The sequence below is a fragment of the Scomber scombrus genome, chromosome 19 (assembly GCF_963691925.1).
Source record: "Scomber scombrus chromosome 19, fScoSco1.1, whole genome shotgun sequence".
NCBI classification, from domain to species: domain Eukaryota; kingdom Metazoa; phylum Chordata; class Actinopteri; order Scombriformes; family Scombridae; genus Scomber; species Scomber scombrus.
Window position 1 is genome coordinate 9853099 of NC_084988.1, and position 25793 is coordinate 9878891.

The 25793-nt window shown below is 40.5% G+C and overlaps 2 protein-coding genes across 2 annotated transcripts in view; one reads left to right on the top strand and one right to left on the bottom strand.

Moving 5' to 3' along the window:
- The first annotated feature begins 242 nt into the window (after positions 1 to 242).
- LOC134001292 (ankyrin repeat domain-containing protein 34B) lies at positions 243 to 5165 on the top strand. Its single transcript, XM_062440856.1, has 4 exons — positions 243 to 455; positions 989 to 1171; positions 1467 to 1683; positions 4300 to 5165. The coding sequence occupies exons 1-4, from the start codon at positions 243 to 245 to the stop codon at positions 5163 to 5165; spliced, it is 1479 nt and encodes a 492-aa protein (XP_062296840.1).
- Positions 5166 to 7122: 1957 nt separating this feature from the next.
- The window catches only part of zgc:110158 (uncharacterized protein LOC553590 homolog), a 40277-nt gene continuing 21606 nt past the window's right edge, over positions 7123 to 25793 (bottom strand). The window contains exons 5-18 of the mRNA XM_062439851.1: positions 20927 to 21016; positions 17294 to 17377; positions 15975 to 16034; positions 15786 to 15852; positions 15086 to 15147; positions 13441 to 13502; positions 13195 to 13240; positions 12390 to 12425; positions 12210 to 12264; positions 11867 to 11937; positions 11391 to 11469; positions 11249 to 11277; positions 11023 to 11124; positions 7123 to 9442 (exon numbers count right to left, since the gene is read on the bottom strand). Of these exons, the coding sequence (XP_062295835.1) occupies positions 9413 to 9442; positions 11023 to 11124; positions 11249 to 11277; positions 11391 to 11469; positions 11867 to 11937; positions 12210 to 12264; positions 12390 to 12425; positions 13195 to 13240; positions 13441 to 13502; positions 15086 to 15147; positions 15786 to 15852; positions 15975 to 16034; positions 17294 to 17377; positions 20927 to 21016 (873 nt within the window). The 3' untranslated portion in view covers positions 7123 to 9412. The remainder of the gene's footprint in view (positions 9443 to 11022; positions 11125 to 11248; positions 11278 to 11390; positions 11470 to 11866; positions 11938 to 12209; positions 12265 to 12389; positions 12426 to 13194; positions 13241 to 13440; positions 13503 to 15085; positions 15148 to 15785; positions 15853 to 15974; positions 16035 to 17293; positions 17378 to 20926; positions 21017 to 25793) is intronic.

Here is a 25793-nt window from a genome sequence, read left to right on the forward strand (position 1 = left end):
AAGAATAACAGACAGATATTGACCACTTAATTTTAATTTCCTCTCGACGGAGAGAAACACAAAGTTATATCAGGAGACTATTATCAGTAAATCATGATTATAATTTCCTTTTAGACTATATTTGTGGACAGGTAACATGTTGAAAATGTCCAGGGCCGGCTAATGTTTGGCTGTTGACAATTGAGCTTTGAGATATTATAACAGTGGATGTTTGTGACTTTGCTTTGTCCTCTCTCCAGGCCATGGGGGACCCCCTGTCGGACTGCAGCCCCCTCATCAGTGCAGCAGCCTCCAGTAAGCTCCGTCTGGTCCGCCTGCTGGTGGAAGGTGGGGCTCAGGTCAACAGGCGTAATCCCAGGGGAGAGACGGCTCTCCTGGCTGCTTGTAAGACCCTGAGAGGGGAGCCTGTTGGACCCCTAACTGTGAAACTCCTCACATACCTGCTCAAGAACAAGGTCAGTCTGCACACACATCCAGTCTCCTCATTTCTACTCAGAATGCGTGTGCTTAAATTCAATCTTAAATTCAAGATTGATTGATTGATTGATTGGTTGATTTAGACATATTTCTAATGCATAACAAATCTGCACCTAAAGTTAGTGGTGTATATATTTAATGAATAGTAAACAGAGTTCTTGATGTATCCAGCTCTGCTTGTATCCTCAATCCACCTACCAAAGTGTTCCTGACATTTTGGCACTGTAGAGCACAACATAGTGTACTCTGAGGCAAGATCATTATTGATTATAAGGGGGACTGTGCAGGGTGAGGCTATCTTGTAAAGTGTATTCCTGCTCCAGAGCCAGAACACAAAATCAACAGATCAGATCCCATTAAGATGTGAGATGAAAATGTAATTGTGATCAAATGTAACTTTAATGAAACAAACATATTATTCGAAACACAAAGCAGCTCTCTGACTGATACAAACATCTTGAGTTGTCATCTTCTAATTTGATCTATTAATGTCATCTTTTGTACCAATCAGGCTGATCCCAATGCACAGGATCGGGCTGGCCGTACTGCTCTGATGTACACCTGTATAGCGCGGGCAGGGGCCCAAGTGGCATCTACTTTGCTGTCTGCAGGAGCAGATCCCAGCATGGAAGACTACTCTGGAGCCTCAGCCTTGGTCTATGCCATCAACACGCAGCACCAGCCGACACTGAAGGTCAGTCAGGAATGAGAAAGGATGATCAAAGGAAGTCAAAATATAGAAGTGTCTGTGTTAACTAGAAGTAAACTAAGGATCTACTTTCCTCTAAGAACAAAGATTGTAAGTTTGTCTTCTCTGATTATTTTGTGGAAAGTTTGAGGATGTTTCATAGGGTGTTCTGGCCTATAAATACAAAGGAAAACTGTGTATACACACTGAATGCCACTCCATTTTGGGCAACCTCAAAACTTAAAATTGGTCAAATCAAACCAAATACATTCAGTTTCTCACCAGCACTCATGCATTTCAGGTGTTAATGGATGCATGCCGGGCCAGGGGCCGTGACATCCTCATCATCGCCACAGAGATGGGTGTAAATGGAGGACCGGTGACCAGGCGTTACCTGAATGTTCCCCCGTCCCCTGACACGTCACCGGTGTCCTGCATGTCCCCATCTGACATTGTCCTCAAGACGGGTTCTCCCAACTCATCAGAGGGAGAAAACATCTTTAACTTCAGAGGAACTAGTGAGTAACTGAGGAAAATATTTCACTCACAGTATAAATTACACTTATCCTCCTGCAGAAATTTGTGTCCACCATGTTTTTTTCCAAAGTCATGTAATCATTGCATGCCATTGAGATTGCACATTACCACGAAAGACAATTTTCACAAAACTCAAAGCAGACATGATGTTTAATGTGATTAATCAAGATTTCAAGTGATTTTCCAGGCTATTGATTTGTTCACAGTCACACTGCACTTAACTTTATTTAAAATATTTGTTTCTTGGAAGGTGGAAAGAACTGAGAGGACTCAATCGAGTTGAGTCCTCTCAGTTCTTTCCAGAACAGTTCTTTTCCAGGAGGTTCACAGTTGTTCAAGTCTTTCTCAAAACAATCATCAGGTACCCAAATGAGCGTTGAAACAAATTTTGCTTGCTATAATCATTGCTCCTGTCCTGTTTAAAAGTTTATCCAAAGATAACATGAGGCTTTGGCAGCACAAGTTAGTCATATGTATGTCTTTCACAATTACAATCTTTTTTATTAAAGAATTCCCTCGTGTCTCGAAAGACAGTGTTTTCCTGTTGAGCTGTGTTGGAATTATAGTAACAAAAAGGGGAATTGGGTACTAAAAGATGGTACATTTGAAAGATATTGACTTAAATGACTAATTTGGAAGACTAAAGCCTCATATTACAGTAGCTTCAAAACATTTTTTAAATCAATTTTTGCACAGAAGGAGGACTGTGGATCGCCCATCACTTATATAAAAGTTCATGATGAAGGGATCTTTTCATGACTGGTAGGAAAAGGATGATTACAGTACCAAAAACATGGGGCAAATGTCAAAATTGTGAACCTGTCCTCTAACACTCACTGACAATCTAGTTTTTTTCTGACCTCCAGTGGTTTAACTGGTCGCCTTGCTGCAGTGACAATATGACATCACTGTTGGGTTTGGTACACTTCTTGTAGCAAAAGGGGAAAAACAGACCAACTCCAGTACGGCCACTAAATGAACTTCACTGCGAGACTGTTGTGTCAGCTATTGTCAAGAATTCACTTTTAATCTCAGTGATTGATCCTTTAACAGCACAATAAGTGAGGTAACCAAGGGACATTTGTGTGTAATCCTTCTTCACCAAAAAAGAAAAGAAAACAACCCTTTCAAATGCAATCTGATCATTTTGATTTTTGTGGTCTGTGTAATATTATGTGTGTTGCTTGGTGATGTAAAAATCATTACCACCAACAGCGCCCGCAGTCTCTTTATGCAGACAACGTGCCCCTCCTGGATGTTGTAGCAGCAGTGTTCGACAGAGGCAAGTCTAGACAGATGAGAACAAATGCCTGGTGGTTGAAATCATTAGTTGAAGGCTCATTCCTGAGGGGTGAGGATGAAAATGTGTTGCCAGGGTGTGGTGAGGCTAACTCTACCAGTGCATTCCAGTAAAAGAAGCAACATTTATTGCTACACAGGAAGGGACACTAAATGCATAGCATTCTAAGCAAGTAGCATGTCAGTAGATTGGATGTAAGAGGAAACATGTGAGGATGAAGTAATGAACTGGTCAACAACTGGCTTTATGAGATGAATCATTTCAGGATATGAATCAGTGATGGCAATGTTGGCCTGTTCGTCAGCCAACCACTTTGGTCCCGATGGAAATATCTCAACAGCTACTGGATGGATTGGCACAAAATTTGGTAGAGACCTTCATAGTTCCCAGACAAGAAATCCTATGGAATTTGGCACCACTTTTTCCTTTTGTGCCAACATGAGCTTGACATTTTTGGTTTTTAGTTAAATGTCTAAGATGACTTATAATAACTTAAAACCCTTTGTCCCCCTCTAATCAAAACTGAGTTTTCTTCTAGTTCCTTGACTTCCTTGACAGAATGATGCAGAGTTTGACATTAGTTTTCACATTCATCAGCTGAAGTAGGAATGTTTCTCTGTGCTCACATTACATCTGAGTTTAACATGTGTCAATAGGAGTATGATTTGCAACTGTAAATGCTGGCCATCTGTTCTGTAGCCTTTGTTGTTGTGCTTGTGCCATGGGTTGTTTGCACTGTCCACTCTCATACTTTGGATTAGATTCAGTTTTGAACATGTATGAAATTTCCATTGCAAGTTTCCATTCTGAGGAAAGAGTGAGAAAAAGGGAAATCTGACTGATTATACATCCACTTTGAACTTTAAAATAAATCAAAAATATTTGTGTATTTCTGAAAGAGTTTTTAACAAAATAATCAAACTTGTTTTGTGGGAAAATGTGTATATATTTGTATATGTATTCCATAGGGGATGTTTAGCTTCTAATTTAGTACCATCATCAGGTCAAATTTTAATTTGTCTACTACTTTGATTGGTTTGGTTTGGTTGACCAAATAACTGAACCACCTCTGACATTATGATCAGCCTCAACTGTACTTTTTGTTTGGCGTTAATTAGCCAATGTTAACATGCTAACATATTCCATACAAACTAAGATGGTGTAAATGGTACCTGCAACACATCAGGACATTAGCATTTTGCTCAAAGTACTCCTGTGCAGCGTCACAAAGCTGCTAGCATGGCTGTAGACTCCTCATAGACTTTCAATTATAAGCTGTCTTATTCGCTCCCATCAGGTAAAAGAGGAAGCAGCAGCAGCAGCAGCAGCAGCAGACTTCCCTCCTGTGAACTCCGTCTGGCGAGCCAGGGCAGCACCCCACCAGCCAGACAGAGAATGTTATCTGAACCATGGCTGGCCATTCACAACCTGGCCTGTCTGAACAGAGCTTATGAGGAGGGCATGAGGGAGAGGAGCCTGCAGGAGGACGGAGACAGAGAGGATTTAAAGAGGGATGAGGAAGAAGAGGATGAGACGTCACATGTTCATCAGTCTGGGATGGAAGAGAGGAGGGAGATCACAGTTCAAAGGAGGGATAACAGTTATGGAGGAGAGAATTACAGCAGCTGCCATGAGGATTCCATCCCGAGGGTCTCTCAGTCAGTCGTCTCCCTCACAGAGGTGTGTTCATCTCCAGCAGCTCAGAGCAGAATGGCTCCCAAGAGGAATCTGACCCCTGGTGGATCAACTGCAGACAAAATGACTCCAAAAAGCTGTGCTGATAAACTTCCCGCCTGCCCGTCTCCTTACTCTCAACGCCGCAGGAATACTCTCCCCTCAGTCATGGTAGTACCACCACTGCTTCACCTTCCTCCCTTAGTAAACCAGCCAGACTCTCACCTCCAGGTTCCTACACCAGTTTCACCCTCCAAGAGCAGGAGTATGGTGTTTCTGCCTCACCCACCCAGCTCCTCCCCACCGTCCTCTTCATCCAGACCATCGGTGAGACCAGCAATACTGTCCTTGTTGCCCCTCGCCTCCTCCATCACCTCCCTGGTTGCTCCTCCGACCTCTTGCTGCAGTGAGAGAAGGTCACTGCGTCGTCATTCGGTGCAGCTTGAACAGATTAGAGGAAGACAGCAGATGAACCATTTTGACCTGTGAGACATATTTTCTCCTGTTGGAAGCACCACCATCCCTCAAAGGTTTTTGAAGAAAGCAGGAAGTTTTAACATTTACACAAGGAGCAGCCTGAATATGAACAAAGCCTCATGATGATATCTGTATAAACCATTTCTACAACACTTGCTTGTTTTGTAACCCGTGTGCACACAATATGACACAGTAAAATAAAAAAGGCAATTAAATAGTCAGTTTTGATAGCTGAGAAACATTTTGGCATGATTACCAAAAAATCACTAATTCCAGTCTCTTGAATGTGAATATTTGCAGATTATAATTTTTGACACTTTTAAATGATAATGAAGAGAATTAGTTCAATCTGCTAAATACGGGGTGCCTTTTGAAAGGTTTGCTTACTTCAAAGAAATGTAATGTCACAGAACTACTTTTACACAGTAAATTATCTATATACTGAACACTTTCCCCCATAACTTGACAGAAACAGCTGTCCATATTTAATAACTGCACAAAAATAAGAGATTATCATAACTTTGGTTAGTCTTTTAAAAATGGGAAGTGCATTTAATCCAAGCTGTCAAAAGAATGGACTGTTTTATTTAGCGGTCCCTGACCTTTTTGACTTGTAGCCACGTATAACTACTCAGGACCGTTCTTCATAGCTTTCATGTGTCTACAAACTGTGAGCCATTCAAAGTAGTTTTGTTTTCATGTTGATGTTTTATGTTTTTCAGAGGCCCAAAATGGCCAAGTTTGTCAGTTTTAACCATACAAAAAGCCTATGTTTTAGAAAAAAAAATCATGAAAAACGAAAGCGAAATCTTTTGTAGGAAAAGTGTTTTTTATATTCTTCCCTGACTTGTTAACTATCTTATTGGGTTGGTAACCAATGGTTTAATCTGTATTCTGGATATACTGAGGAATTAATTCCTGGCAATCAATATTCTGAAGTCTATACATCACCAGTATTTTAGCAATTATGAATCTATATTATCATCAACATCTTCACAACAGCAGCAAAACCAAGAAATTGAAGAACTGGAGGTAAAAGTTTTTGGAGGCAAACATCTTCGTATAAATCCAGAGGAAGAAGCTAATGTTCATGGCAAAAGGAGTGAAGTCATTTTATTTGTTTTTAATATGTATCTACAACAAGGGGGACACAGGCAAAAACGACTGACAACTTGATGAAAATTAAAAACAAAAAAAAACAAAAAATTACATTTATTATCAATGCAGTTTTCCCACCTTTTTTTCCAATAAGCAACATTTTTTTGTCTAAAGAAACTTTACAATATAAAGAAACATACGAAGAAGGAACCTCTTATTTTACTACACGAGACATTTAGGATCTGAAACTACCCTAACATGAGATACAAAGCAACTCCCCAAGGACAGACTGCCTCATATTCAATACTGCTTTGTCATCAAGAGGAAAAATGAGGAACTGAACAGAAAAGTCTTTACTCCCCCCCACATTCCTCTCTTAACCCTCCCTACCCCTGAATGTTACAGTATTATACATCAGCACAATAGAAATACAGAAATGATCAACGTTGTGACGGCTTTACTTACAGGACAGAAAGATAGAGAGAAGTTCGACTGCATTTTTATACAACAGTATTTCAAAGTACAGGCGAGGAAACGCCCTATTCCCGCGCTCTCTCTACCTCCGCTCAGCAATAAGAACAACTCTGTCCATATTTTTTTTTTCTCTCTTTACTTTCCCAAACATTTCTCCCACCCCATTTTAAATAGATTTTTAAAAAATCCTTCATAGTAAAGTCTGTACTCTGGTCCCTGGTGGTTTGGATTGAGAGCCAGTGTCTTGTGTGCCCTGCTTCCGGTTTCAGTGATCAGTTGTGTTGAGAGGGTAGAAGCTGAAATGCAGTGTGACGGCGGCAAACACGCAAAGTTTTATTATGAAAAACAGGCCTCTTTTGCTGCAAATTCACTGTCAAAATGGTGAAAAATATGCCCGTTTTTGTCTTTTTTATTATTATTTTAAACTACCTCACTTCAACATTTTCCAAGAACAGAGGCAGAGGAGGGAGGCTTTTGGACAAGATTATGTTTAATTTAAAGACTTTCCAAGAAAATGTGTGTGACAGTGAGTTAGCTAAAGGCGTTCACACACTCAACTACAAAAATTGACCTCCCTCGTCCTCCTGGACCCCTTGACGCTACAGCCCTGATGCACAGTAAAGCCCCAGGTTTGCCTGTGATGAGGTGAAATAGCATATAGTCTATAGCAGCTCCAGTTTCTGTTTCTCATCACTCATTATTTCAGAGTAAAGACACACCATCTCTGAACAAATACACACAGTTGCCCAAATCAGCACATTTCTGATCAACTGTTAAATTGTGATTTGAAATATCAAAACATGTCAATGATATCAAAATGCATTTTACAGTATTTACAAAAAATTTTAAATCAAAAGATGGAGAGTTGTACAAAAAAACCAGAGAGGGATGCTGTGTGGCGGACTGTGTCTGTGTGTCGATGCTGGCGCCGTTGGAAAAGTGAGAAAAGGGAAAAGGACGGACAAGGTCTTTTCTCCAAGATGAGCAAAGGGAGGGAGGCCACTCGTTAGTCAACAGAGCAAAACCTTGCCGCTTCCTGAACCTGCTATGCTCTGACATAAAGATGCCGAGGATCTGATCAGTGTCCCCCTCAACGAGAATTAGAAGTCCTTTCACAAGAAGCGACCGTAAAAAAGAGGGAGCACTGCTTGTATGAGGAAAAAAGCCATATGCGAGCTAAACTGACTGGTGTGTAAAAGCAAATCCATAAAAGCACAGACATACAGTACATCACAGTGTGTTGAGGACTTACCAGCGAGTTAAGCAACAAAAATAATCCAAGTGTTCACTACAGGTCAGCAGAGAGACGATAACGCGGCCTACGTACACATTGGAGTGAACAGTGACCAAAGTGGGCGGCATTAGTGGAAGCAGCATGAAGGGGGGGGGGGTCTACATGGTTTGAGAACTTCAGCACCTTCTGATGATGTTGGTACTGACAGACAGAGATAAGGAGACGCTGCTGACTGGATCTGCATATTTACACAGTTGCTACTAGTTCTGCAGTTAACAAAAAAACAGGGATAACGCTTAAAAAAAAAAAAAAGTAACCATAATTCATAAGACAAATTAAAAAGTACATAAATAAATAGAGCTGTGCATTTCACTGCATGAAGCTACTAAAACAGGAGTCGCTTCTTCTTCTGGTCTGGGTTATTGAGCCTAAAATTTAGATCTTAAAGAAACCTCGGAGAAAGATTTAAAAATGGGCCAATCAGTACCATGATGGATAAAATCTTACCTGTAGGGGGCGGTGTTCTCACATAGAGACAGGTGAGAATATTTGTGAATTGTTACACAGCAAATAAATTCTGATTTGTGTGCACATATGCTGTCTTCATCAAAGTCATGTGCCCTTAGAAACAAAAGAAATTAGAACCTAATCTTAAAATGACCATACCAATATCATTAATAACAATAATACAATAATAAAAATAGCAATGATACAATACATACACAAAAAAAGGAAAAAAAAAGTTCATTGATCATCACAACACCTCTGTTAAAAATGTACACACAGAGAGAACAATGTCAGGGGGCAACGGGATCATTTCATCCGACCCTCCACTGAATCCGTTGGGAACAGCAACAAAAAAAAGACAACCAAACAAAACAAAAAAAACAACAACAAAAATTTTAAAAGTCCAAAATTGTGTTTGAGAAGCTTCCAGGCAGCTGCTAAGAGACTCAACACCTTGTGTCCTCAGGGGAGGGCTGAGTTATCCAGTCTCCTCTCTCCCTCTTTTTCTCTATTTGTCCTCCTTCCCTTGCTCATTGTCTAGACCCTGACAGGAAGCCAGGGAGGCCGGGGCCGGAGTCAGAGAAGAGGTTCTTCCTGTTGCTCTGTGACTGCTTCCTGTTCAGACCAGTGGCCATCTTGCATGCTCCAGGAGGGCCCGTCTTAATTAGAGTCCCAGCATGCTCAAGGGCCGTCCCAGAAGGCTGTGTGGCCATACAGTTCCCGAGTGAGAAGGGGGAAAGGAGGGGAAGGGGAAAGGGGGGGGGGGGGGGGGGGCATATCCCGTATTGGGGGGCAGAGGGTTGGTGTGTGTGTGTGTGTATGTGTGTGAGAGGAGGGGAGGTGGTCCAATCCGAGGTAAGGATCGAAGAAAAATAAAATCGGGTGCAGGGGTACAAAAATAGGGGAAAAAATAAACAAAAATACAAAAAAAAGGAATAAAATAAAATCACACACTCATCGTCATGTTGGGTGAATACTGAAAAGAGAGAGAGGGAAGGGAGAGGAGGGCACAGATGAGTGGATATGTAACTTCACAACATTTAAACACCAGAGGGCGCTCAGACCCAGCCCTGCAAAGCCAGAGGAAGCACAGAGTAGGTCGAATACATCTGACTGAAGTAATCAATTCCACAATATAATCAATCATATATCTGATGTTAAGGGCTGGGTATTAAAGGTCAATACTTTTTAGTCGTACAATGCAGAAATACAAAAACTGTCAAAAAAAAAGTGTATTAAAAGTTGACATTGCATTATCAGATTCAGTCTTTGTTTACTTATTTAAAAAAAAATGTATAGATTTAAATCTCAACTAACAATTATTTTTATCATTGTTTAATCTCCAGATTATTTTCTTAATTGTTTTGTCTATAAAATTTAAGAAAATAGTTTAAAAAATGCCAGCTATAATTTCTTGGAGTTCACGGTGACATCTTCAAATGCCTTGTTTTATCTCAACAGTCCAAAATGGATGGAAAAAGTAACACTTTTGTATTGATATTTAAATATTGGCTGTAATTGGCACTAATATTGAAACATCTCCAACAATACCCAGCCCTAATGCTGTTGGGTTGAGTCAGAGTATTAGGGCTCAACTGTAATTCCAGCCTGCACAGCCCGTGGCTCTCCAGGCTGAGGGTGAGACACCATCACAATATTACACAATACAAGGAACAGTCCCCCCCTCCACCTGCTGTGCATCAACTAGATCTTTATAAAGATCCTCCATTTGTCCTTACATCTATTCATTTATACAGCACATTAAATGTATTGTCAGTTGTATTTATCAAAAGAATCACATCACTGATACAGAGGGTACAGAATGAATTTCTAAGTGATTAGTAAGCGGCTACAATGCAAGCAGAACATATGTTGTTAGTCCACTGGGATACTCTAAACAGCCCTGTTTTGAACAATAAACATGCTGTTGTGTGCTCGAGGAAGTTCTGTGAGTGTAGTATGTTTTGCATTTCAAAATGTAGTATTGTGTCACTAACATTAGACTTTAAAGACTGTGTTGGTGTACTTCAAACTAGATGTCCTCACAAACCCTAATATCTGAGATTTGACCCGGGACCTGAGTTGGCTATCAGCTCGGATCTTCTGGGGTCTTCGTCTTTCAACAAACTTTCATGTATTGCTGTTCTTTTTGTCCATTCTTAATTGCTTTTTTAATTGGTGGTGTGTCATGCTGCGGACAATGCTGGGAGTCTCCTTCTATTTGGACCTGGTTTGAGTATTTCTGTTTAGATCAGGTCGCTTTTGAAAGCCGTAAAACTGTTGCACCTCAGTATCTATTTAACTACAAAAAAACAAAACCTGGTGAGTGATGGATGTATGGCCAACAACGAGTGCTACCTCTCCACTCACAATATAGGATGTGCGTGACTGATCAATGTACCTCAAAATAAAAAATAGGGGCAAGACACAAACTTTATCGAAACACTATCGTAATGGACTCATTCCAACCCTCTGCTTGCATTCTTCCACTGGTATGTCAGGACATTAAGGATAACTGTTAAGGGTCATGAGATGTAGTTCACTCGCTCTACTTACACTTTCGCTTTGGAATGGGTTCAAGAAGTTCCCGCCCATTTCGCCGTCATCTCTCGGCGTTCCAGGAGGGTTGTTCATGCCCCCCATGTTATTAGGGGAACTCTGGAGGAGGAGATGACAGAAAAAAACGGATTAGGCTGCTTTATTGAAGTGCACACAGTAAAGTTTTCATGAATACTCAGCAAACAAGAGAAGTTTAGAGAGAGAGAATTTGATTTTTATTCACCTTTGGCAACCCATCCATATCCCCAGACCCTGAGCAAGCAAAAGGAGAGAAATACCATAATTCAATGTTTTTTAAAAGGTAAATTTACCCATCAATTTAATCCGATCAGTTATTTATCCAGATACACTGTGCTGAAACCCACCTAGTGATCCGTTCATGTGGTGTGGCTCCATGGCTCCCATTGCTCCCATCGGCCCATCAGGCCCAGGTCCCATAGGGAACTGTCAAAACAATGTAGAAAAAACATTGCAAACATCATTTTGCTATCTTCATATAATTGTGACCTCTTCAGCCTGAGGTGAAGCAGGGAATATTTAATTAATTCTTCCAGTCGATTCTTATTAAACTCAGTGTGTTATAATTATAGTTCTCTAATGCTTAATTGTACTGGTGCCCACTGATGTGGTTATAAGCTCTATTTGAGCTGGTTACATTTTTGCGGGAAAGGTTGTGTAATTTTAATCATTACAACATCATCCATGACTATAACCCTGAATCAATCTGCAGCGTCTGAAATGGTTACAGGCTCAGAAAGTTAAACATTTCAAATAACATCATGGGGTTTTCTGTTAAAAATATAAAAACAACAATTGGATCCAGATAGTGTGTGAGACTCACATTGGGTCTGTTGCCTCCTGGCCCGATAGGATTCATCATTGTATAGATGTTTTCACTGGAGTTAGTTGAATCTTAAGAAAAAAACAAAACAAAAACATTAGTTACATTATACTAGATGATGTCAAAGCTGTGTGAAATGCTAATAAAGATTTGACCAAACATTAAATCAAATACTAAAATAACGAAAATTGACCAAGTGAATAAAAAGTAGACAGATGGGAACACTCAAACTAATAGTGCGTGCTCAGTTGGTGGGGAGACACATTTATGCTTGGTCAGTGAGGGAGTATGGAGAGGACATCTATTTAAGTGTTAATGTTGGGGACATAGTTAGGTGACGCACCACCTGGGCTGGGCATGATGGGAGTTCCAGGTGGACCTCCTCCGCCTGGGGGACCCTGGGGAACAATCAGTGATAGAGGTTAAAATTACAATCATCAAAACATGAATAAGTTACATCAGTACGATAAATTGATAACTTTATCTGGGAGAGCTGTGATGCTTTTGGTAGATTTTAACTCACCACATAGTTTCCTGGAGATGAGGAAGAGTATGCTATCTGCAGAGGGATAGAGGGAGACATAATCAGATCTCAGGGTCAGAAGATGCAAAATGTGACTCACTCACACTTATAATCTAACACTGTACATAACCACTTACTATATGTTTATAAAGTTACATTCTCATTTTCTAATATTTATCTCAGCACTCCTCACTTCTTTGCGCTATTTATACCCTGTTTACAGTTCAAAGAAATAGTTTCACCTGTATATAGTCATTCCTTGTATGTATATTCCTAAAGATTGTTTTGTTATTCTGTGTAAATACATTGAGAGACTGATTATGATTCTAATGAAGTCAGACACAGTATTTTCCATTTTTGTGAAACTTGGAAATGTCAAGTTTTTAGTTGAGACTGTCGGGGACATGTTTTGACTTTATGGTTATTTTTAAGCCATCGTTTATAGTTTTGTCAAGCAAAAAAAAAAACAGGGAAAAGGAGCAGCGGTCACATGCACCAGTCACAACACTGACAGGAATATTTGTGTACCAGTACTATAAACTACAGTGTGAAAGGAACACCTCAGTAACAGTTGCTAAAACAAAGTTGATCATTATACTCTGCACATAAGCTTGTTATGGCAGGACTACATTTGTGGATTTTATGATACTAAGGGATGTTCCTCTTGTTTAGCCTACCACCTCTGCACATAAGCTTGTTTCGGCAGGACCACATTACTGGATTTCATGATACTTAAGGATGTTCCTCTTGTTTAGCCTACCACCTACGCATATTTGTGTGTACATGTCAAAGCTTTCTGACTCACAGAGTTAGCATTAGGTCCTGGCCAAGGCCCTCTTCCTCCAGGACCCCTGAAAATATAAGACATGGAGAGAGAGAAAAAGAGAAAGACAAGAATAAAAGGGAAATGACAGAGATGACAAGGTGAAAATGGAGTGGAGAGAAAGGAAATAAACTGTTAGAAGATACAGTAGAAGCAGAGACTGACGTTCAACAACACACGTTTGAGATTTGTTACATTTCATTGGGTGTTTGAGGCGTTTTAACTTACATGTTCATTCCTGGCATGGGACCGCCCATGGAGTTGGGAGGAGGCCTCATGCCTCCATAATTCTGTTGCAGACAAAAAAAATAGTGTAAGAACATACAGAGATATATAATTATTGATTCTCAACAAGATTATTCTTCTCTTGATTTTGGTGAATCTAATTCTTGAACTCTCCTGGCTTTGGTTTCTTCTATTAATGATCATTTTCACAAGTATTCCAAGTAAATGAAAATCACTGGACTGACAGCGGCTGCAACATACTCAAATATTGGGCCCCATCTTGTTTGCAGTTTATATTCACAATATTACATCCTTTATAACAAATTGTAATGTCCCTCTTATGCAGATGATACCGTTCTCTATTTCTTTGCTGACACAGCAACATTCAGCTGCTAAAAATCTTATAAACAAGCCTTTGACAAATTGCAAGATGCACTTCTTAAATATGAAACTAGTTCTGAAATCAAACAAGACTAAATATATGCTATTCTCTAGATCCAGAGACACTGTGTTGTTTGCATATTACCACCCTATATATTGAGAGGTTCTCAGATTATAAATATTATGGTATCTGGCTGGATCAAAAAGTTACTTTAAATTTCACACTGACACACTTGTCAGCAAGCTGTCACAAATAATGGGATATTTGTGCAGAAACAAAGCTAATTTTGCTGTGTTCAGTAGAAAGTGGATCATTGAGGTTGTCTTCTTGTCTAGTTTGGATTATGATGATGTTATCTATAGACACACCTCTGCCTCAACTCTTAAACCCCTAGATTCACTTTATCACTCCACCCTAAGATTTATTACCGGTGACAGTATTCCACACATCATTCCCTCTTGTATGAAAAGGTTGGGTGGGCATCTTTAACAGTAAGACGTGACAGGCATTGGTTCCTATTTATTTATAAAGCTCTTTATTGGCAACTTGCCATCATATATCCCCTCCTCACTGAACTGGCCCTATAGTCAATATTTAACTAATTCAAGTTATTGGCTAATGCTTGAGGTCCCGCATGCAAACAATGAATTTGGGCAAACTGCTTCTAGTTTCTGTGCACACCTTTAACACTTGCAACATACATTGAAACTTGAAACAACTGTACCAATAGATACATTTAAAACCATGATTACAAACTACTCCTCTATTGAATGAAGCTGCTTTTAATCTGTGTTTGCTTATGTTCTGCTATTGTTTGTTTGTTTGCTTTCTCTTGGTTGTTTTTTGAGTGTAAATTATTCTGCTTTGTACACTTGACATTGTACATAAGGGCATGCCCTCAATGATTTTCGGGTTTAAATAAAGGTTGAACGAATGAATGAATAAAACAAATAAACAAGCCTCGGCTGTTCTAGTGAAGAAACTCCATGCAATTTAATCTACTATCTACAGAGCCAGATATACACATTAGAATTAAGTGTTACTGAGATAACTGTTTAGTTATGCTAGTAATTTTCTATCACGATCACTGCATGGATGTGTATCATCACGTTGAATTGTTATATAGAAAAAAAAAACGATAACAGTAACAACATTATACCTGTTGACACTTTTAAACCCTGAAACTGTTACAACCAGATTTTAACTGATGTTCAATAATAAATTTAAGTGTGCGTCTTTGTGTATGCATTTGGTTTTAGGTCATACCTGTGGGCCCATGCCCATTCGGGGAGGGTTCATTCTCATTGGTCCACCCATGTTAGGATGTCCTGGAAAAAGACCAGAACCACAGAGTCACACAATGACTACAACACACTAGTGTTCATGTAAATCCACATATGGCTCGTCTCCTAAAATCAGGAATTAAGACATGGCACAGACAATGCTACATCCTAATCCCATTAGTTGTAACCCTCTGGCCCCTCAAGCTGTAATCTCCAGCTAAAATCACAGCAGACCCCTTTCTTAACTAGACACAGCGACTCACACTGAATCCACACTGAGAGAAATAAATAACCATTGAAACTGAAATTGTGCAACAATCTCTTAGGAGGATAAACAGAAATGTGCTGACTGGAGTCTGGCGCCTCAGTAACTAGTTTATTATATTATTAGTCAGAAAGAAAATGTAAGAAATTCTGGTAACTGATTATTCGTTTAAAGTCATGTGTCAAACAAAAATGCTAAACATTTGTAAGTTCCAGCTTCTCGAATATGAGTATCTGCAGCTTTTAATCACTTAACTAAAAAATTACTTTATCGATTACACAACAATGAAAATAATCATTAGTTACAGCTCAAGTAAAGTTATCATCCATTATAGATACATTATCTCTGATACAAAATGAGCATTTCTCATAATAAGGGACCCTAACAGGGCTGAGACTGAGGACTGTCCCTGCTTTACCTTGCGGTCTTGTTGGGTCCAAACTGTTTGGCAGGAGAGGTTGAGATCCCGGGATTCCCCCAGGAGGCTGAAAAAGAAGTGGACATGAAAACTGATTTAAAAACTGACAGACTCTTTGCAACTTACATACTGCGAGTTGTCAAAATCAACATATAAAGTGGAAAAAAACGCTAAAAACCCGTTCAGTACCTGATTTGGCATTCGGAGTGCAGTGCGCGGTCCACCTGGATACCGTGGTGACATGAAAGGCTGCAGAGAAAAAAAGAAGGAGAAAAGAGAAAAAAAAGGGAAATAAGAGGAAAAGAGGGACACAGAGAAAACAACGTTTTCATTATTGATAAATCCAAGAGCACTCAAACAGGGAGTAGCACTGAGGACACACAGATGGACACAGTGTGGTTGGAGGATGGAGAATGACACCAAAAAGATTGCAAATTCATCAACGTATTGGACAGGAGACAAACAAAAAAAAGCACTTAAGCAAGAGTCTGTGTTTTATCATTTTTAACGATGCCTGCTTGCGTGCACAAAATGCACTCAAATCAACGATTTGTGTCTGTGTCTGTATGTGTGTGTGTGCAGGTTTGAGTGTGTGTAAAAGACAGCACTCACACAGCTCCCTGCACACCCTGCTCTCACTGTGGTGTAAGCTGATTCGGCCTGTGGTCGGCCTGGCGTAGTTAGAGACACCTCAGGCCAACAACACCGCTCAAAACCGTAGAGGAAGCATTTCCACACTCTCTCGCACACAAGATGGAAACCAGAAACCACAAGAATGAAGAGCCGGGCTGCCGTAGTTAATGGGCAAAGGCTAGCTTTACCTCCACAGTGGCATCTGTAGCTACTGTTCTGGATAAGTGTTGAAACGCACGCTGACAGAGGATTAAAGTTTTTTTTAAGGCTGAACACACTGAATACAGTCTTGTGTAGCTGCAAGTAAGTGTACAAAAAAACTTGTTCTTTACATGTGTGTAATGAACATACATACGTGCACGTATGGGTATGTATGTATATGTGACGTGTCCATAGTGCCTGTTCCTTGTTTTATTTATAAGCTGCTAGAACAAGAAGGCAGGGGGGGGGTAGAGGTGTATGTGTTTGTGCATGTGTGTGTGTATTAGGAGCGGAGGAGCAAATAAGTGTGCAACCCCCCACAAGCTGCTCCGGGGGAGGGGCAAGGAGTGAATTATTCATCCCACACAGGGACAGCCGATTCTGGGCCTTGAAGAGGACTAGGGCCTGCTGCCTCCGGATCCACCACTTTCATAAAGGAGCTGGCAACTGGAGGGGATAACATCTACAGGGAGTTAGCCAGAATGAAACTAGAACTAACGGGGCTCGTGGTAGTGTTTGGGGGGGGGGGGGGGGGGGGAGAGTGTGCGAGTCGTGAATGGAAGGAGGAGAGAAAGCAAGAGAGAGGGAGAAAGAGAGCTTGTGTGCGGGTGAGGGGGAGATTTAGAGGGAATGAAAGAGAAAGGGGTGTTTGAGAGAAAGTGGTTGCGTCTTACCTGGCCATGGGGTCCCATCATTGGGTTGCTTGGGTTGTGTGGGGGGGGCTGTGCGTGGGGGGACTGCTGAGAGCCGGGTGGTCCCTTTAAGAAAGAAGAGCGATATCAGAGAGGGGAGGGGCCAAAGGGGGTTTTACACCTGGAGGTATTACCCGATCAAAATTATAAAGAAAGAGGGCGAGAGGGGAGGAGTCAGTGGGGGAGTCTTTAGACTGAGGAGGAAGAAGAGGGGAGCAGAAGGTGGAAGAAAAATGGGCAAATTCTCTGAAATCCGTGGATAAAAATATAATGTAGTCATTAACAAAAAACACATGTTTAAAAGCTTCAACAAAAGCCCAACAGGAATAGTTTTGATTTGCCTTTTAAGTCCAAACAAGTGTCAGAACTTAATATTAAACATAATTTATTTGTGGTTTGCTCCACTCTATCCATTACATGTGTGGCTCACTGCAGGCGATCCTCGGGACTCTCAGGTCAGACGACCAGATGTAGTTTCACTCTAAACCACATGGGGGCAGTGTTGCCAAAGGCTCGCTGCAACAGGACAGGCAGCAGCAGGACGGGCACTAGTGGCAACTTTAAACCACAAAGATGATACTGACGAAAACAAGTAAAAGTTTGGAGTTTTTCCTGCTTGTTGCAAGCCTCCTTCATATGAGATGGTGTCCCTGCGCACAAAGAGTAGTCCCCCAGCATCTCCACACAATGCTGTGTTTTTGCTGACATTTCACCCCAAGACAAGAGGTTAACGACCCCTAATAAATAACTCATTATGCAACAGTCTCGCTTCCGCTCCATCGGTGCCTTCATCTCCTTTACTTTTTGTCTTTCCCAATGTCCAAAGTAAATAAAGCTGGCCAATTTTCAAATGGCAAATGGAATTTTCCACATAGGCATCCGGATACTCACAAACACACATAATGGATTATTTCATTTCAGTTTGAAGCATATTTGTACCTTCGGTTAGCCAGTGTAAGCTTGTCTGTGCTTCTGAGGAGTAACTTATAATTAGATTTGTCAATTTGCCTAAACAAGCTTCAGTAAGTCCAAGCATCTTATTTACATCTGAAATGGCACCAATCACACATGTTTTAACACATTATGTACGGCTTAAGTAGGTCTGGGTATCAAATCTCAATACTACTTCTTTTTGGTAACAATGTGTTTGCAACACTGAGCATCTAAAAGTTGCCAAGAACTGAAAGGTGACATCAAATATCTGTTTTGAATCATCTTAGTGATTCACCGACTTTCTCTACCAATACCTCAAATCAGGGTATCTTCGGATCCAGATTACCAATCCATTACCAGTGCTCTCTTACCCCTTCATTGAAAAGCTACTTACTTTACTGTGTGGAGCTCTTTGGGATCTTTTTTTTTTTTTTTTTTTTTTTTTAAATGCAAGGTAACATGACACCAGCAATGGCTGTTGTGCTAAAAACCGAGTTGTGTCACCATCATGACTTTGCCTCAATTAATGTAACTGAGTGGAAACACTACATTTTACAATGACAGTGAAGATCCGGCAAAGTGAACTGATGCAGCCAAAATTAGTTTCATCATTTACTTATTCTTTGATCAGATGTTTATCAGATTTAATTTATTTGGACAAAGTTCTTATGTTAAGACAGCCGTTAATATTTACACACTTTGTCTTCTTTTGTTAAATGTCAAGAGTTTTTTGAATAATGACATGTTTATATTTCTGACAGTAGAGTATCGTAGTGTTTAGATATAGGGACTGAAACTCAACATCGTAACAGCGCTGGTATTCAAAGGTTTCAAATGATACCCAGCCCAAACTATGACCATGAACCATATTTACAGTAAACAACCAAAGCTCTCTAGTATAATAAGGTCCCTTGAACACAACATACACACATGCACGCACACAAACACACACACACATGACACAAACCCTCGCCCAATCTCACTCCCCCACCAATGTTATAAATAGCACTTCCATGCGTCTCTCCTCACCCTCTCTCTCCCCACCCCTTCCCCTTGCTTATTCACAGTCGTACTCTCACTAGTCCCCCCTCTCACCACCACCACCACCCTGCCTCCATTGCAGCAGGCAAACAATGGAGTGGTAGGTAGCCACAGAAACAAACACCGGGCCACAATCCTGGTGCCACTGATCTTTCACATTTTATTCCTCTCACCCCTCTTCATCTCTCTCCATCTTTCCCTCTCTCTATCGTGTCACTCGCTTTCTCTCTCCTACTCTCCTCCACCACCTTATCGTGCCTCCTGCCAAATGCCAGTGCTGTCCATCACACCACTGCCTCACAGAGAATATGTGTGTGTGTGTGTGTGTGTGTGTGTGTGTGTGTGTGTGTGTGTGTGTGTGTGTGTGTGTGTGTGTGTGTGTGGTGCTGTGTTTTTGTTTGTGAGTGTGAGCGCGTTTTTGTATATGTATCCGTCTGCGTCTCATTCTGTTCACTGTACAAACAGCCATCTCCCACACTAAAACCTTTCCCTTCACAGAGCCGGGACAGGTCAGAGACAGAGATGGGAGATGAAGATGGGAGAGCAGGGAGGATGAATACGGGACAGCTGAATCACCAATCGGCCGAACAGCTCAGCGAGAGCAAGCCGCAGATGAATGAACGGCGTGAGCTTCAGAGGTTGGTTGGTGTAAATATCAAAAGTGGAATAAACAGTGTTTGGATTAATGTGGGGAAAGAAGGAAAAAGTATTGGGAGAGTTGAAGACCCAAACTGTAACTGTGGCAATTTATGATCAAACTACTCTATTGATTTTACAGTGAAAGACTTAATTACTGCAGCTAGACAGATACTGGACTTCTAAAAGCTAATACTAAGATCAATGAAAATATAATAACAAATTAGCCACTATTCTTTTTTATTAAAATAAACTATAACCATGCCATCTGTGATATGATACATCTGATTTAACATATTCTACATACAGTTGAACAAGAAACTTTGTAATTCATTATCATTTTTTTATATAGTGTCATAAAACAAGACTGTCTTAAACTTTAGAGGAAAATTTCAAGTCTGACCTACAAAAAATATTAATTTATGCAGTTCACTGCACTGAAATTCTTTTGCACATCTGCCAACATACACAGAGATACAGATCAATCTGTGATGACATGATATCAACTAGGGTTGGTCCGATGGACGATGCCATCGTTGCTTCGATCAACGTTGCTTTGAACATCGTCGATAATTCCTGGACATCGCCCAACCCTACTATCAACCGATTAATTACAGTCTGAAATTCTTTTCCTGCATTTTTTGGAAAACACTGGAAGGATATCAAAACCAAAGTTAGATTTGATTCCTTTTGCTAAAAAAAGAATACTCATTTGGTATGTTATAATTGAAAAATTGAGTGGTGGAAAAGTTGGATGTCATGGTCTTAAAATTTCCTTTAAGAGAGACTGCTTTGTAAAAAAAATGGACAAACAAGACACATTTTCACATCTATCATAAAAGGAATTTAAAATATTGCAAAACATTTGAAGTCCAGATGTTTTTAGGGGAGTCAGAGATTAATGAATGGTATGGAGATAGAGTTAAGGGAGAGAAGTGTGTGTTGGGAGGCGATGGAGAGATGGAGGAGTAAAAAGGAGTGTGAAAAAGACGGGTGAAGTCATACCTGGAAGAAGCCTGGGGGCATGGGACCGCCTGGCATGGCGTCGTTGGGGGGCATGTTGCCCATCACTGGGCTGGGTGCTGCTGCTGCACTCTGAAAAGAAAAAAAGAATACAAATGCAGAGATTAAATATGATGTTTTGTGTTAGGTCTCTCTCTTTCTCTCTCTCTCTGTGCTCTACAGTAACAGTAATATGCACTGGCTATCAAATTACTATAGGGGGCAGTGTCTACACCTGCAATCACACCCTACTCCTGCCCCCCCACATCTCATCTAAACCATAATGGTTAATTCAGAAAAGTGTCTTCTATTTCAAACTTTATACTGTTCCCTCCTCTCTGTGAAGAGAGAAAGAGCAGAGAACAACATAGGATACATCAGCTTGTACTGTGAGCCAAGAACAAATTAATAGGAGGGGTTCAAGGAGAAATACCACCATAATATTATTTCTATGCTGCAGGAGAGACTGAACTATGAAACATTTCTTGCAAAACAGTGAAGAGAACAGACTGCAGCTGTCCTGGATGGCTGTATATTGATTTCACACTGAGGTGAAATTAAATACATGTTCATCAATTAGGTAAATAACTTAAATAAAAATACAGTGCGAGAGTCTCTACTGTGTCTTTGCTGTCATTTAGCATTTTGCTCCTCTGCTCTCTGTGTTTTGCTGAGGGCGGGGCTTAGCTCCACACACAAACGCGCACACACGGAGCGGAGGAGAGACAGACAGCGGAGGACACAGTGAGCCAGGCAAAGATAATATTTTACTTAAGTTGATTCATTGTGTTACTGGAAGTACAATTAAAACTTTGTGAGTAAAAAATGAGTAAGCAATTTATTAATGTAATCAATGGAAAATTTAAACATACAACAAAGGAGGGCCCTTTAAATAATGATGTTAGAGCCTAATTTAAAAGGTTCAATGCAGGGCAGAAAAGACATTAGTCCACACAGTCTCAATGACTGATGTGATTATACTCAATATACCTCATAAGAGCAACAGCACTGTGGTCCCTTTCATTATTTTATGTTATGTAATGACAGACAAAGGTTTAACCACTTGGGTTGATTTCATATTTCCACGTAACTTACTTACATTTTGTTACAATGGGACATTACGCAAATATGATAAAGTATAACAATCTTTGGATGATCGTCACACACCATACATGCAGAGATTCCAGTTTATATGGTGCTATTAGGAGTTATGGTAAAGTTGTATTGTAATACTGGCCACTTGGGTCTGATTTCATAATTTAATTGATTCATTAATTCATTTCCATAAATAAAACTATTGCTTATCTGCTCTGGTGACCTTAAGGTATATCTGGGTCAGTATTCTTTCAACTTGAATTTGTTTTCTTGGCCAATATGAAATAATTAATTAATAATTGAAAAACATTTGCTTTGGTAAAAAAAAGGGATACAACATATATAGCAAATCTACATAATGTAATATAACATCCACTATATTGCTGGTTAAATGACTGGAAGCATAACATTGGAACAAGGTATCTTTATATTAGCTTTAATAGGTGTTAAACAGATATTTTCATATTTTAAGTATAGTAACATGTCATCAGTGTATAAGCTGAATTTGTACTATTTTACTATTCAGTGTGTTTAAAGGATAGAAATGACAAGATATTTGAAAATAAAGAACAGCTCGTGTAGACCTACTGTCTAAATTATACAATAGTCAAACAAATACATCCAGAAGCTTTTTGTTATGATGTAGAGTATAACTACACATCTATTAATGTTTCAGTAAATTTTCCACATTTTATAATAAAAAGTATGTTGCTTAGCATTCATTTAACATGACAAAACCATTATTAGATCATTGATTATTCGTTTTGCACAAAGCATACACATATTCTAAAATTAGGAACTATTACGTGCTGATTAAAAGCTACAGAGCAAAATGTTTAAAATCAAATGCTTAACTTTTGGTAATGACATTAACATAGCATCTCTGAACAATAAGGACGAATATAACTAGAATCTAGGATAGAAGAGGGGGTGAATGATTCAGCCCGGGAGTTAAATATGATATAACTGTATTCTTGTCAACACACATAGATGGAGACGCATGTTCAAAGTGCTTACATAAGCACACCAGAACACACACACACACACACACACACACACACACACACACACACACACACACACACACACACACACACACACACACACACACACACACACACACACACACACACACACACACACACACACACACACACACACACACACACACACACACACACACACACACACACACACACACACACACACACACACACACACACACACACACACACACACACACACACACACACACACACACACACACACACACACACACACACACACACACACACACACACACACACACACACACAAAGAGTTGCATCACAGGCTCATAAAGTGCAGCCCTTCAGTACAGAGAGGCAGACTACAGGACCAGGACAGGGAGGGGGTTTAAGACCCAGGGGAGGGAATCGTTCCACAAACACACACACAGATACACACACACATATCCATCGTTCCACCAGCACGCACACCTAACGAACACACTTCATCCATGTGACACATACTGTATCCTTGGACAACGATGCATACTACCAATTACACACATACACAAACACACTTGCTGCCCTTCTTATCCTGAATATCTGAAACCACCACATATTTTAAAAACCTGAAAAAAAAAATCACACACACACACACTCGCACTCAAACACACCTCCCCCCATCTTTATGCTAATTCTGCTAGTGAACATGAGCAGGCCACTGAGTCCCTGGGGAAGAAGCAGGGTCGGCTGCCTCTTTCTTTCCTTCTCCTTCCTTCCTCCCTCTCATCCATCTCCTCATTCTCTTCTTCTGTACACTTTTCTCTCCATCTTTTCTCCTCTCTGTGACCCCCCTCACTTATATTCCCGGCACTGGTGCACACACACATACACACACGCACGCACACCTTTTCTGTGCCCCAACCCCTGTACTATTCCTCCCCATCACAACCTCTCCTCCCCTCAGCCCCCCCAGTAGGGTGTCAGCAGCTTGCAGAAGCTGTTGCTATGGAGACAGGTCCTATCTGCACTCTGTCCCCCTGGCATCCCCCGCTCCAGGAGCGCAGAGAGAGAGAATAAGTAGATGCGAGAGAGAGAGAGAGAGAGAGAGAGAGAGAGAGAGAGAGAGAGAGAGAGAGAGAGAGAGAGAGAGAGAGAGAGAGAGAGAGAGAGAGAGAGAGAGAGAGAGAGAGAGAGAGAGAGAGAGAGAGAGAGAGAGAGAGAGAGAGAGAGAGAGAGTGAGTGAGTGAGTGAGTGAGAGAGCGAGAGAGAAAGAGAGAGAGAGAGCGAGAGAGAGCAAGAGAGAGAGAGCAAGAGAGAGAGAGGGAGCAATAGAGAGAGAGAGGGAGCAAGAGAGAGCAAGAGAGAGAGAGCAAGAGAGAGTGCTAGAGAGAGCGAGAGAGAGAGGGGAGCAAGAGAGATAGAGAGAGAGAGGGAGCAAGAGAGATAGAGAGAGAGAGAGGGGGGGGAGCAAGAGAAAGAGAGGGAGCAAGAGAGAGGGCGAGAAGGTGCAAGAGAGAGAGAGTGAGATGGAAAATACAAGAGTGAGACATAAGAGAAAAAAGAAAAGATAATGGGGAAAAAAACAAAAAGGAAAAAGAAAATGACGCAGGGATAGAGATCTTTGTTCACAATCAATCACTTGGTCACATTATTGTTACACACTATTAATGACCAACTATCTGCTTGTGCTTTATCCAATTTGCTGATTGAAATCGAATGCAAACTGAAAGCACACAGAAAGCGCAGTTGCCACCAGCGAGGCGTAAGGTAGGTTTAGTATGCAGTCGGTCTTTATTAAAACCAACTGGCCCGGGGAAATACAGAATGATCCAACAGAGCTTTTTCAGTTTTTGTAGTGGCGCCCACAGTATCGCCCATATCTACCTTTCCATTTCAAGTCCATGCTCAGAAGTGGGAGACTGTCACAAAACCTTGTGACAAGACTGTCTCCTTGAATCAGAATAACTTGAAGAAAGTAAATCTGCAGACATTTGTCTTGTTGACATTGGTGCAGGTAAACAATGACTGCAAATGCAGGCAGAACATACTGGTACAGGGACAACAGGCTCATACCTTTATGCAAAAGAACAGAAGACAATACAATCCACAGCAGACATTAGTGCTGCACTAATTAGTTGATATAATGAACATGGATTTTTGTAGTCGAGTTGAATTATTCATTTCCAGGCTGGATGTATGGAAAAGAAAAAAAGTCTGCGAGGAAGCACCGGGTGGCAGCACAACTTGAAAAGGCTTTAATGCCTGACATGCAGCAGGAAGGAGAAGAATAAGTTTCTTTCATTGACGCTAACTGAAAGTTCAACAAAACCCACGGGACACATTTTCAAATATCTGGGAATATTTACACACTATACTTTAATGGCCTTCCTCTGCAGCGCTACACAAACACAGGGTCAGAGCATCCTAGAGCCACATCTGCACAGAAATAATATTACACAAGTTTATATGTTACCTGGCTATCAATAATACAGAATCTGGATGACAGACCTGAACAGTAGCTCATCATTGTGGCCAGTTTTGGGTGGAGAACTGCTGACCAAAGCAGTCTTTTACAGTGTTATATAACATAGTCAATCTCTTAAAAATAACATTTAAGAATCTACACACTGGTTCACTGTATTAGGAAAAACTACACCAACTTTATACTCTTTAAAAAAAACAACTTAAATATAAATTGGTTATATGTCTATGAATTATGATTTCTTTGCCATTAAAATGGAAATAGTCATCCTCAATAACACAAAAGGTATTCAGTTTACAATTAT

Bases quoted from the DNA above. Each gene is read 5' to 3' on its own strand.
- LOC134001292 (XM_062440856.1), top strand. From the start codon at position 243: ATGGGGGACCCCCTGTCGGACTGCAGCCCCCTCATCAGTGCAGCAGCC. The intron at 1,172-1,466 runs GTCAGTCAGGAA...CATGCATTTCAG, and splicing joins AGCACCAGCCGACACTGAAG to GTGTTAATGGATGCATGCCG. The intron at 1,684-4,299 runs GTGAGTAACTGA...CGCTCCCATCAG, and splicing joins CTTTAACTTCAGAGGAACTA to GTAAAAGAGGAAGCAGCAGC.